The 13,472-nt window shown below is 47.2% G+C and overlaps 1 protein-coding gene across 1 annotated transcript; it reads left to right on the forward strand.

Annotated features, from left to right (window-relative positions):
- The first annotated feature begins 512 nt into the window (after positions 1-512).
- On the forward strand, positions 513-11,688 carry efhc2 (EF-hand domain (C-terminal) containing 2). The gene is made up of 15 exons (XM_035392717.1): positions 513-663; positions 1,752-1,931; positions 2,335-2,485; positions 2,837-3,060; positions 3,514-3,765; positions 4,402-4,509; positions 4,649-4,787; positions 5,972-6,137; positions 6,806-6,948; positions 7,191-7,387; positions 8,738-8,871; positions 9,335-9,529; positions 10,032-10,124; positions 10,237-10,339; positions 11,502-11,688. The coding sequence occupies exons 1-15, from the start codon at positions 634-636 to the stop codon at positions 11,595-11,597; spliced, it is 2,211 nt and encodes a 736-aa protein (XP_035248608.1). The 5' UTR covers positions 513-633; the 3' UTR covers positions 11,598-11,688.
- The last annotated feature ends 1,784 nt before the right edge of the window (positions 11,689-13,472 follow it).

The raw sequence follows: 13,472 nt of genomic DNA on the forward strand, positions 1-13,472 counted from the left end.
GATGGAGCCAAATGCAGGCAAATCCTTGAAGAGAACCTGTTTCAATGCACAAGAGCTCTGCGCTCTGGGCAAAGATTCATGTTCCAACTGGGCAATGACCCAAAGCACAAAAACTCGGATTTGAATCCCTAGCGCACTGGTGCCAGAAACATTGTTTTTGAAAATATAGATTAGCCTACTCCTTGTTACAAAAAAGATTCCATTCTAATTTCAATTGCCTAACTGAATAGCTTGCTAGTTGTTTTTCTGCTCAACAAATACAGTGCATTTGTATACGTGATAAAATGGACTGTTTAGCAGTTTGTCCTAAAACAAGGATAGACTGCCGATCAGGTCCTACTCACTCGTCAACATTTATCGGAAAATGTTGAAACAAAGCTACGCTACTTATGAGCTCTTTTCCCGTGCCGCAGATAATGTGTATTCCTGCCAGTTTTGTTTTGTTATTTTCCAGTTTTTCTGAAAATGCACCAATCCTACAGGACGTTTCGAGTATCTGAGCAACGAGAGCAAACAACGCACTCTCCATAGCAACTCCAAGACAGTGAGCTGCCCAGTCTGCTTTGGCAGTAGTCAAGTGTACTTTTCTCGGTGAAACTAGTCCTGCTTTATTCTGCCACCGTGGCGCTGCCTATGCTGCCGGGAAATTCGCCCAATAAAAACGTAAGTTACTATAAAATATTGGCATAAAATTTTAACACCAGAACTACACACTCTAAGCACTTCGCTACTACCTAACGTTTGCAAGAGAAATGCACCTGAGTTAACGTTAGCTACAAGCTAACATTCCTTTACCTGATACATTGCACTAGAACGTATGAGTCGTCCCACTTAGTAACTGCATAAATAGCCAATTGCCTTTAAATAACCAAGTTAGCTATATACTAAAGTGTTCTTTTCTTCATTCGTTGTCCGTTTTTTTCCAGGTAACAATATTTGTCAATGATCGGTTGTGTTAGGTAGAGTTAGAATGATAGCTAGCTAACAAGAATTGCTAACGGTAACAAATGAGCTCGCTTATTAGAAAGATCTAAATTAAGCCGGTGGTTCCCAACCTGGGTCCAGGGGGACCCTATCGTTTTCATTCCAACTAACCTACACTTGCAAACCCAGAATTTTAACAAGATGCTCATTTTTCTTAATTAGGTGCTTTTTATATTTAGAGGAATTATTTATCCTCTTATAACTATGCATGCCATAAAGAATCGAAGTCCTGTGTCCACATTATACTGATTGTTATATATTGGAAACAATTATATAAACAAAAGTAACAATTTTTTACCTGCTCAAATGAAAGTATGATCACATTGCTACTAAAATGAACCATTTTCTAGACAATGAATTCAAAGACAACTATGAATAAAGCTTGCATTGAATTCATACATTAAAGGGGAAAAAATGATGAAAGAACTTAAACATGTGTTCAACAACCTAGGAGCCTAATGATTCATCTTAGTCATTAATTTGATCAATTACATTTCTTTACCTTACACAATAAGCACAATGTGAACATGGGAGTTTCATTCTTCATGACATGCGCTGCTATTTCTGACATAATGTGACTTAGGAGGGTAAATAATCCCTCTAAACATTAAAAGCACCTGATCAAGAAAAAATTGACATCTTGTTAAAATTATGGGATAGCAATTGCGGTTGGAACTGAAACCAGCATACGCAGTGGTCCCCCAGGACCGAGGTTGGGAACCACTGATCTAAGCTAATGCAAACTCTTCCGACGTGTGTTCGTACAGCTGGGCAAAGAGAAGTTTCACAAATCCCAGCATTTCGACTATTCCCATGGAGTCCCGTTCTTGGTGGGAACCAACAAACCGGGCATTGGAGGAGAGCTGCTCCTCGGACAGAAGCCCCGCTCCCGACTATCGAGCGGAGGGGGTAGCGGTGCTCCGTCGTGGCTAGCATTTGACAAACAGGTCATTCAAACCGTCGCAGAAATATTCACCAGTGAGCTACTTAGTTTAACGGATCTGTAGGACTGCCTTGCTAGTTAGTGGCAGCGATTTGAATGATTTAAAAAAATGAATAAACATTTTGAAGACCAGATGCTAGAACCTGATTACCTTTAAATAAGCTTATTTATTTTGGCATTTGTAATGAGAATGATTCAATTTAGCAATATATCTGTTAATTAATTGCATTTTTTTTTCAGACATATGATTGATTCGATGTCCATGAGAATTTGGTTTCGATTGTATTTAGATCAGTCATTTTATGCATAATAATAATAATTTTGCATATTGTTAGGTACTTCTGTTAACCTGTGAGTTCATTCAGGAGTCTGCATTCACTGCATTCGACACTTGCTTGTGTCCGTAGGTTCTCTGTTTTGATGCTCACTTTCAAGAGCCTGTGTGCCAGAAGAGAGAGGAGACTTACAGAGTGAGGAAGTGTAAGATTTACTTCTATCTGGAGGATGACACCATTCAGGTGGTGGAGCCAGAAGTGAGGAACAGTGGAATATCACAGGGTAATTATCTGAATTCACTCATAAAGGGAACATTATATGGTAAAGGATTGAACTTTTTGACTGACGTATCCGATTCACATACTGTTGTTTGGTAAAACAAATGTACATCAGAGATAAAAGTTTAAAAATGCAGTCTTAACAATGTGATTGTGGGTAATAATCCTAATGAAGTGATCTGCACTGTAGCAATGGAACGTAGATCCCAAAGTCCCAAAATTATCCCAAATAATTTGTCGAGTTTAATTGTTTTTATTTTCCTTTGTGCGCAAGCAGGTTTATGGTATAGAAATGGCCACTGTATAATTCTGGGGTAATTGATAATATGTGTTTCTGTTTGCGATGGCCACGCAGGAACCTTGATTCGACGTCAACGCATCGCTCTTCCGCCTCCAATGGATGACCAGTACTACACCTCTCACCACTTCAACCTCAACCAGGAGGTGGTGCTGTTCTGCCGGACCTTCAAACTCACAAACTGCGACCCCTTCACCCTCAACTTCTTGCGGAAACAGGGGATGCGCATCAACCCCCCTGCCTCTACCCCAGAGGACCCCTACAGCAGCCTCCGCAAAGAGGTCAGAGGTTAGCTGCGCTAGCAGCCAGCACAGCTATACATGGAGCCGCTGTTCACTTTCCACAATATTCCACAAGTTCAACCATTTTGACTGGCGCATATTTTGGGAGAAACCTGAGGCTTTTGGATGTTAAAACACTAAATGATCCTAAATTGGTGTTTGAAATGATAAGATGTGATATTGTGATTAGTAGACAAATTGCATGTTGAGTATTTGTGTACTTTAATTACAAAATGGCACTGGCTATGTAACCTTCTGGCACTCAAGATGCTGCATATATATACATATATACTGTAGCTTGAGCAAGAATCATAGAAAACATTAGCTCAGTTATTTATCGATAAAACAGTAAGAAATTACACCTGTATTTGAGATGTGTAAAGTATATTTTCTAGGTAAGAGAGGAAGTGAAATGATGCCCTGTTTAAAGCTGTTGTGGCTGTGTGCGTGCAGATGGAGGGAAGCATGAAGCCCCTGCGGCCATATGAGAGGCAGGACACGCTGAAGCAGTTTCTGGACCACGACCGCAACGTGCTTCGCTTCTTCTGCTACTGGGACGACTCGGACACCACATTTGGCGTCCCCCACGAGCTCACGCTGCACTACTTCCTGTCCGACGACACCATAGAGATCCGCGAGGTCTTCAGCCGCAACTCGGGCCGCGACGTCGTCCCCAAGTTCCTGAACCGCAGCAAGCTGCCCAAGGTGAGCCGGGAGCGCAGTTCTTATGTCAGCCCAGCAGGTGGTGCCAGAGACACAAAGGGGAATCTGTTGCTGTTACGTGGTAACCCTCCTTCTCTCTGTCTGCAGAAGGAGACAAATGCTGCTTTCTCAGAATATAGTCATTCCTTTCTGGCTCTGCCTACAGTGCAGGTTCCCTGGTAAAAACCTGGGGTGCTCTGTGGCCCCCTGGTGGAACTGTCTCAGCGTTGCAGGCCAAAAGTCGAGCGCCGCAGCGGAACTGCAGTCGCCAGTTCCTTCTCCTCTCTGTTTCAGCCCAGTGGGGTGGCACCAGCCTTCTCCTCCTTCCGCCTGGGCAAGCTTTGCATCCCCCTCACAGAGCCCGTATCCAGGCCGACAGGGCCTTCCCCAAAGCACTCTTACCTTCCTCCCCACTTACCGCTGAGATATGATTCATCGTGAAAGACGGTCAGAACTCATGCAGTCTGTATCTTGTGTCGGTGATGCCTGTGCACCCCCACCCCCAAAAGCTGCACCATCTTTTGCAAAATGTCATTGGACATGTTGAGATGGGACGCCTCCTGTCTGTGGAACGGATGCACTCCTCGCTAAAGAAATCATGGTGTTACTCTCTGCCTTTCTCTCTCGCTCGATGGACAGTACGCCCCCCTGCCCACCCGCCAGCCTGGAGAAGTGACCGACCGCACGGTACTCAACGTGTTTGGGCCCACAGGGAACAAGGGTCGCTACCTTCTGGATAATCTCAAAGTAGGTGAAGTTTAGGGGAAGAAATACATTATAAATATATACAGTACTGTGCAAATGTCAGAGTCCAGAATTACACAAAACCTTCACAACTATGTACACTACCAAATCATTCAGTCTGTTTACCCTTTTCCTATTCCAGATTGGCACGACCAGTGAGGAGTTCTACAAGGACTGCGATCTGACCCTGGGCGCGGTGATCAACGTGTGGGGTAGAAACGTGGTGCTCTGCGACTGCGACAACTTCACCAAGGAGTACTTCCGCTCCAAGTACGGCATTGGTGAGTCGCTGCGCTTTGGTCACGCTGCTCTTTTGAGCAGAGGAGATCGTGCCGATTATTCAGGTTACAGAAGAAGGCTTCATCCATCACAGAGCAGGAATGTCATGAATGGGAAGCAGCTAATTACTCATCTGCTGCACAGCTTCCTCAACTTCAGCTGTGGAATTTAACTGACAATACAGTAACTGGAGCCCACTCCTGTGTCATCTTCTTGTACTACTCATGCATGGTCACTAGAGGGCAGAAGGGAGAAACATTTGAAGAGCTTTTAACCATTTACAATCCTTATATATCCACTGTGTGTATGTTTTTTGGATGCTTTCTTAAAAAGAAATAATATTCTTGCCAGTGATTACATTTCTAGATAATAATAATAATCATTATTCCTTACATTTATATAGTGCTTTTCTCAAAACTCAAAACACGGCTATCTGCTACGGCTGTGTCTGTCTCACTCAAATTGGCCATTCCGCACAGGGAGAAAAAAGGGGTTAAAAAAAGCATCTGGCGCGCTAGTGGAATTATCATTTGAAATGTAGAAGCAGTGACTCTATACCGTTTTTTTTTTATCAGCCACGGCTAGCCTATTTGCACAAACAGAAAACAGATTTATGGATATGTGCAGAAGACATAAAACAACCCCTTCCAACTCTTTGGCTCACGGTCACAGGAACTTAAAGAGCGAGTTCAGTGTTTCGTTTTTCGGAGGTTTACCCCCCAGATCCCCCGAGGGCGGTGAGTATTCACCAAGAGTGCAGCCAAAAACACGCCGAGCCGCTGCTTCCCCGTTGGCCGCGCGCTCGTTGTGGCATGAAGCGTTTCTGGGGAAGCTGTGCGGGCCATCGAGGCGCGACCACTTTACACGCCTGAGAGAGACGCGTCGGTGTCAGAGCAGGAGAAACGAGAGGTGGCCTCTCCGCCTCTTTGTCTTCAAACGCCGGGACGTGCGCGCCCCTAGCCAACAGGAAGCGATGCGATACGAACCCTTGCACGTCACACCGTGTTCTGCCAACGGAAGGCTTCGTCGGACCGGTCACAAACATCTCAAAATGGCGCCGCTTCGTCACGCCACCGCGATGGCGGGACGCGGCTCTCAGACGCGAGGGCAGGTTGTTACTGTTCCGCTACATCGGCCTCTTTCTCTCTCTCACTCTCTCACTCTCTCTCTCTCTCTTTGATCTCAGAGGACTTCACGCCGGTGGACTACAGGCCCGGCCCGGCCCCCAGAGTCCCCAGGGAGGTGCCGCCCTACAATGGCTTCGGGTCCGAGGAGGACTCCCTGTGCTCCTGCAAGGGCCTGGTGCTCAAGGCCCCGAGGAAGGACTTCCGGAAGCTGATGGAAAAAGACAGGTGGGTGCGGGCCAGGTGGCGTGTGTGTGTGTGTCTGTGTGTCTGTGTGTATGAATGCCACCACAGCCATCTCAGAGTCAGCTTTTATTTCCTAGAGCTTCTAACAGCGGGCGACTTTCCTGCACGCATTTTCGCCGCATCTGCGTTTGTTTTTCATTTTTTTGTTTGATCTGCGGATTGGGGCTCACTTCTGAAGATCCCATTAGCTTTATCGAGGCCAGCGCCTTGATCGCTGTCTTTGAATCCCATGTGCAAGCGCTCACTGGGCTTCGCCCTATCTTCAAAGAAAAATGACATTTTGCGTGGCAGTTTTGTGTGAAAAGGCTGGAGTTTTAACCGCGTTATGAGAGCAGGTAGCCTGGAAGGGTCTGTGTGTCCGTCTGTGCGCCTGTCTGTGCGTCTGTCTGTGTGTTCGTCTGTGTGTCCGTCTGTGCGTTCGTCTGTGTGTCTGTCTGTTTTTCCATCTGTGTGTCTGTCTGTTTGTCCGTCTGTGTGTCTGTCTGTTTGTCCATCTGTGTGTCTGTCTGTTTGTCCGTCTGTGTGTCTGTGTGTTTGTCCATCTGTGTGCCTGTCTGTTTGTCCGTCTGTGTGTCTGTCTGTTTGTCCACCTGTGTGTCTGTCTGTTTGTCCGTCTGTGTGTCTGTCTGCTTAAGTGCGTCCTCTCTCAGACAGGGGCTGGTGAGCAACGTGCTGCGGTTTGTGGGCAGGATGGTGTCCGACGTCCCGACAGACACAGAGAGGATGTTCATCGTCTCCTACTTCCTTAGCGATGACACCATCTCCGTGTACGAGCGCACCAAGAGGAACCTGGGTAATGAAGTACCTTGTAATTGCTTTGGCGCATGCGGCAGCGTTTAATGTTAAACCTGTTACAACTTAAAATCCATGTAAAGTCCTTGTGAACTGTCAGTCCAGCAAATATGTTCCAAATGAAGACACTTAGATTCAGTTTATAAAAATGTTTTGCAACGCTGCAGGATAATGTGCCTGAATAATGGCCTGGCCTGAGTTGGTGTGGACTGGCAGGTGAGGGTTTTGCTCTGTGTGTTGCAGGTGTGATGGGAGGTAAATTCCTGGAGAGGGGGAGGGTGAAGAAGCCGGGACAGGAGCTGTTTAAGTCTGAGATGTCAGAGTACTTCAACGCCCAGGACCTGTACCTGGGAGCCAGACTCTGCATGAACTCACAGGAGTTCCAGCTGGTGGATGCAGACGAGTTCACCATCAGCTACATGGAGCAAAACGCAGAGGAGGTGCTCAGCTTCCACTCATCATCCTCCCTTGTCCTCCCCTCCTCTCCTCTCTTCTCCTCTTCTCTCCTCTCCTCTGTCCTTCTCTTCTTTCCTCTCATCTCCTCTTCTCTCTTTTCCTCTCCTCCTCCCTCCTCTCCTCTCTTCTCCTCTTCCTTTCTCTCCTCTCTGTTCCTCTCCCCTCCTCTCCTCTCTTCTCCTGTCCTCTCCCCTCTCCTCCCTTCCTCTCCTCTCCTCTTCTCTCCCAGTCATTATTTCTCTCCACTCTGCTTGTCTTCACTCAGACACAAAGGAGCAGGGATCCCTTATTTGTGACACGGGTCAACAAATGGATGAGTCATTGTTCTTATCTTCTAGTGCAGGGGTGCTCCAGTCTTATCCAAAAAGAGCCGGCGTGGGTGCAGGTTTTTGTTTTAGCCCAGCACTAACACACCCGATTCCACTTAACCAGGTCTTTATGGAGGACTGTGATTAGTTCAATCAGGTGTTGTAATGTTGGGCTGAAACCAAAACCTGCACCCACATTGGCCCTTTCATGATAAGACTGGACACCCTCAAGCTGACGATTCCTGGGAGTATTTCTGAACTCTGCTCTGTTGAGCAGTAGATCATTTTGATTTTGAAGGGTCTCATTAATTTCCATTCTCCTAATTTAGCACAGTGCGATGCAGGCTCGGTCTGTTCAAGTCGATACATATCTGCTGCTGTGCGTTCTATGGCTGTTGCTCGGTCATACATTTGAACTTACACTGAGACTTTTATAACCTTGGTGGTAAGTGCATGTTACTCCATCATGTTGAAAAACAAAAAAAGAAATAACAACTGTTGGGTCCTGGCCAACAATGCCCATTGTGAAAAGTCAAGCCATGCAGTAATGCAGCAGGGAAGGCTTTATTTACCTGTGCACGTGGGAGATAAGTCTCACACGAGGAGCAGCACATTCCTATGGAGTGAAACAGAGAGACAGGCTTGTTCATTATCCTCGGTGGCTCAGCAGTACCGTCACTCCCTTCAGATACCACAGTAGTGCGGTCAAGGCAGCACTGGCCAGTCAGAAAGCAGATAATAAAGCGCTAATTGAGCGACTGTCCTTGAATACGCCCTTTTGTGTGTTCACGGTTCCTGCACTTTTTCCAGACTTCTGTAGGGTTTATAAAATTAATAACAGACCTTTCTGTAAAATGTATGCTTCTAAATGAGTTTTTGTACCTGTGCATATGCATTCGTATGTGTAAAATTATAACTGTAAAACGTTAAAAAAAACATATAAGGAATACAACATGCAAATGTCTTTATTATGAAATGTATGGAAGAAATATCATCACCGTGCTTAAAATGACATGTTTTGTCCAGTTCCCCATGGCCAACCTTGGGACCATTCTGAGCAAGCTGAAGTCCCTCAGCGAGGACCAGCGGAAGGAGATCAAGCAGTTCCTGGTCATGAGCGACCCGGGGAACACTGGGGTCGTCCACTACGAGCCTTTCAGGTGAGGACTCGTTAGACACTGTCAGGTATATTATAATACAGTCAGTAGATTTCCTCAGGGCCAAATCTGTCTGCATGTTAGTGACGAGCATGGAGAACAGCCCCAAGGGCTCTTCTGTGAGTTATCATAACTGATCGTCATTTAATATGTGTAGCTAATTGGGGGCTGAATGTAATATGGCCTTTTCTGAAACAATTCGTACTTATTGGAAAAATAATCTGTAGAAACCACCCCAAGTGTTACCAGAGTGTGCTAAGCACAGACAGTTAGTATGTCGTAACATGGCTGATTTACAGATACTCGGTACACCCAGTTTCAGGATCCTATGAGATGTAAATTGGTAATTGTACGGTAAATGATCCTATGAGATGTAAATTGGTAATTGTACAGTAAACCGTGGGTCATTTGTCAGAGCAGAGCTGTCGAGCCGGTGAATGTGTGAGAGACGATCTTATCACCGCAGGAGGCTGCTGGCAGGGGCGGGCTGCCAACTGTCAGATCATGAGGTCATGACTCTGGGGCGGAGCTACGCGGTCCGGGAGCAGAGGGAGCCGGACCTGGGCCTGATGCTGTCGCTGGCGCAGGAGCGCCTGAAGAAGAGCCACTTCGAGAGCTTCTCCGAAATGAGCAATGCCTTCGTCTACGAGGACCGGGACAGGTACCGGCACGTCTCCCCCACCCCCGTCCACGTCCCCGTCCCAGGCAGGGGAGAGAGAGACCTCCTGCCGGGGTCTGCAAGCCATCAGCCCCCCGAGAGAGAGGAGCTGCGATTAGTTCCAGCGGATTCAAGTGTAACATTGGAAACAGATGGTCCTGCAAAGACAGGGTGGCACGTTGCAGACGGGTGAAAATAGATGGCTCGGGGCACCGAAGGGTTAATCGCGCGTCTGTTATTTTCATATTTTTTCTGACTTGTCTTCTCCTGGTAATAAAGACGTAATGTCAAGACTGGCTCCAGTGGGCCTGCAGGATCCTGAGAAAACAACGGGCCACCTCCCATGTAGAACAGACATGTGTGTCTCGCAGAGATGCTTCTGAGCCTCTTAATTGATGACTCTGTGGGTGACGTTGATGACTTGGTTTTGCTTCGCCTGTAGCTAAGCTGTAAGCGATATCGGCTCTCTTGGATCTCTCATGCCTGCCCTCCCATGGTGCTGTAGGACTGGACGCTTGGCCACCATGGAGGCCAGAACTATCTGCAAAGCCTTCAAGATCCCCCTGGCAGACAACCTGCTGATGGCCCTCTTTGAAAAGTGAGAGAAAACGAGAGTATTACTTTCTTTTCTTTGTTGTCTTTCTTATGCCTCAATTCCATTTTATTTTCCTACATGAATCTTTCTTTTTACTGCCCACTCTCCTGACCAGGTTTGAGAATGAGGCAGAGGAACTGGACTACAACTCCTTCCTGTCTAAGATCAACTGGAGAGAGAACCCGTTGCCCCCGCTTCTCCCGGATGATGTCATGAAGGTGAGTGACAGCTGACAGCGCACGCGTCAGACTCACTTCCTCCGGATCTCCTGCAGCTGCTTGCTTCGTTCGCAGTGAAACTAAAGAGGAGTTTTTTTTAAACCATTGTGGGTCATGGTTACAGCAGAATCTGTGTCCTGGATGTCCAGTGGCACTGGGTCTGGCCAAGCCTGTTGTTCCAGATAAAGGTCTCATTTTGGGCTGGGCCCTGAGAAACCCCTTTCAGGAGCGCTGCTTCTAGATGTGTTTATTTTCTTATGCAGAAGTCAGTCAGCGTGCTCCGCCACATGAGACTCTAAGCAGAAACATCTGCCCAGGACACACGCGGCAGGATGTGAGAAGAGCGAGGAATTTCTGGGGCAGTTCCAGCCCTCTCCAACAGATGGAGAGCCTGTTTGTTGGCTGCAGAGCGCTTTGTAGAGAAACTGTCGATCGGTTGACATTCATGGGGTAATAATAGCTGAGGCAAGTCCGCTACACTCATATAAGTCCCCACATGTGCACACATACACACACACAAACACACAGGCACACACACACACACACACAGAAAGAATGAGGCGCAGTCGGCTTAGCAGGTGACTCTTGTTGGGAGATGTGCACTGTGGTCCTCGCAGTCTATGGTCTTCTCTAATTTGTCTGACTCCTCTCATCTGTGGCTGGTGTTTAGTCCCTTACATTACGGTAGCACAGGGTCAGCCCAGACCTCTCAGCCAGTTAAAGGGGTGCTGCTCCGCTCACGCGCGGGAGCTCAGCGGCTGATCCTGAAGAGCGAAGAACGAACAGCCTGAGTGGCGTCCATCTGGCTGTCTGTCTGTCTGCCAAACCCAGCTCTTTACTGTACACGACGCCACTGACGGCCGAAAAGCCACCTGACCCTCTCAGAAGAGCCCTTCTGTCTGAGGGCATCTCTGTGCCAGCTTGACAGTCCTACTTCCCGCTACCTTCGCTACCGTGTTCCTCCCACATTTCCAACTGCGCTCACTGAGGCCCTCTCCTCACGCTGGGGCGGCCATTTCAAATGAGCTTAAAGGTCCAGGCGTTAATATCGGCCAGCTGCGGCTCGCCCGAGGTTCAGGAACGAGTGCGGTGGGTTTGTCGGCCATTTGGGGCCTCCAGTGTCCATGTCATCATTCCCCTTTCATCATCCTTCATTCCTCAGTTCGATGTGGACCGGACTGGAGAAGCGGTTGGCCCGGCGTTGAGGAGCATCACCTACTCCGCCTTGCTGGAGGACGCCTTTGGCAAGCAGGAATGAAGACGGCAGATGTCCTTCCACAGGCATCCCATTTTGTCCTTGAGCTGTGTGCTTTTCCAATTTTAAAGGCAGAGGATTCATTTCACCAATAGTGTGTTATCGCGTGTTCTTCTGTCCCTCGCATAAATCCGTTTCATATCCATGTGAAGTAGTACTATGCTAATTGATCAAAAGTTGTACACATGAGAAGCACACACACACACACTCTCACACACACGCACACACAAACACACACACACGTACACACAGTAACTTGGAGCAGAAAGTGCTGTTCTTGAAGCAACAGTAGGGTCACGCTACGCTTCGTGTTAGCTTCAGTTTATTTATTTGGTAGAAGCTGTGAGTAGATGCAACGTGTTTCTGTTTGCTTATTTATGGGAACAATCTGTCAAGGCCCACAGTTCCCGTCATTTTCGCCCTAAACCGGACACAATCCAATATCTGATGTCACACCTAATTCTATTGTCAAATGGCTAAGATGGTGCAGCGTGTAAAAATAAGTCCCCGCACCGCATGGTGTAATCAGAGCCACCGCCCCCCCCCCCCGCCCCCCCCCCCCCACCGCCCCCCATCAGTAATCAAGCCCTGATTCCTCACCGGCACAGAAAGAGCACATTACATCATACGGGCATTATCATCTTCATTCTTAGCCTTCACACTTACTAAAATATTAGCCTCCCGAGCCTCCCGCCCCTGGTCCGCGGCTCAGGGAGTGACGTCCGTGGAGCCGGGTAGCATTTCGGGCCTTTTATGCCTCTCTTAGAGGTAAGGGGGGGGGGGTGTGAAGACCCAGTGGGCCCGACTGTCCCGCTACTGCTGCCACCCGAATGTGCTGCCGTTACCAGGCTTTTCCAGCCAATATATCCATAACAGATCAGATCACCACACGGGCCCGGCCTGTTTATATTTACCTACGGCTATAATATCCTGCAAATCATATCCATCAGTTTCACATATTTTTCCCCATCTCTGCTCAGGCTGTGGGAAACCTTACCTTTTAAATGGTTTTTAATAGTCTGGTTCATGTTTAATTGTTGTTCAGTTGGGTCCTGGGGCGTAATAAAAGCTGATACGCAGGGAGAGGTGGTAAAAGTCTGAGCGCTTTAAAGATCTGCGGTGAAATGATCCCAGTGGTGTTGGAAGTACGAACCATGGCTGGCAAAAAAAACCTTTTTTTTTTTTTGCGTAAATATTTGTTATATTTAATTCCAGCACCCGCCTTTGTTCCTGAAGATGCTATCACAGGGAACAGCAGTCAGTATTTCTCTGTGTTTTATGGGCTGAAGATTTGGTTTCCCAGCTTGGCCACCAGATAACGCACTGACTTGATATCTCAATCGTGAGCGTTGAGAGAACATTTTGCACATGAATTTGCATCAAAGGGGTTTTTTACTTTCCTTTGGCCACAACTGACAGCTCCAGACAATCCAATGTTTCCCCCCCCCCCCATTATTTTAATGTTTGTCTCAATAAATATTTCTATCTGCTGAAATCCGACCCGAAATGACTACGCCTCACAGCAGATTTCCAGCACGCACTGCCAAGCGCAGCTACTGAACCCGGGGGGGGGCGGGGGGGAGAGACTACAGCCTGTTCAAAGAGAAACGCGATCTTCAGATAAACCGCTGCCTAGTTTATCACAGATTATTATGGTGGAATTATTTCACAGGTGCAACGCGTTTCACTTGCGTGGATGTACTTTGTAATCGGGCATGGAAAAACATTGACGTTAGCTTCAGACCAAAGGTGCATTTCTAGTGTGCAACTATGGTAAAGAAAATCTGTTATCAGTGTAAAGTGAAAAAAATACATGTTTTATCGCTGCTGGCAATTGAAAATGTATTTTTGTCATATATGTCTATGTATTACAAAATC

This window comes from Anguilla anguilla, chromosome 15, assembly GCF_013347855.1.
Source record: "Anguilla anguilla isolate fAngAng1 chromosome 15, fAngAng1.pri, whole genome shotgun sequence".
NCBI classification, from domain to species: domain Eukaryota; kingdom Metazoa; phylum Chordata; class Actinopteri; order Anguilliformes; family Anguillidae; genus Anguilla; species Anguilla anguilla.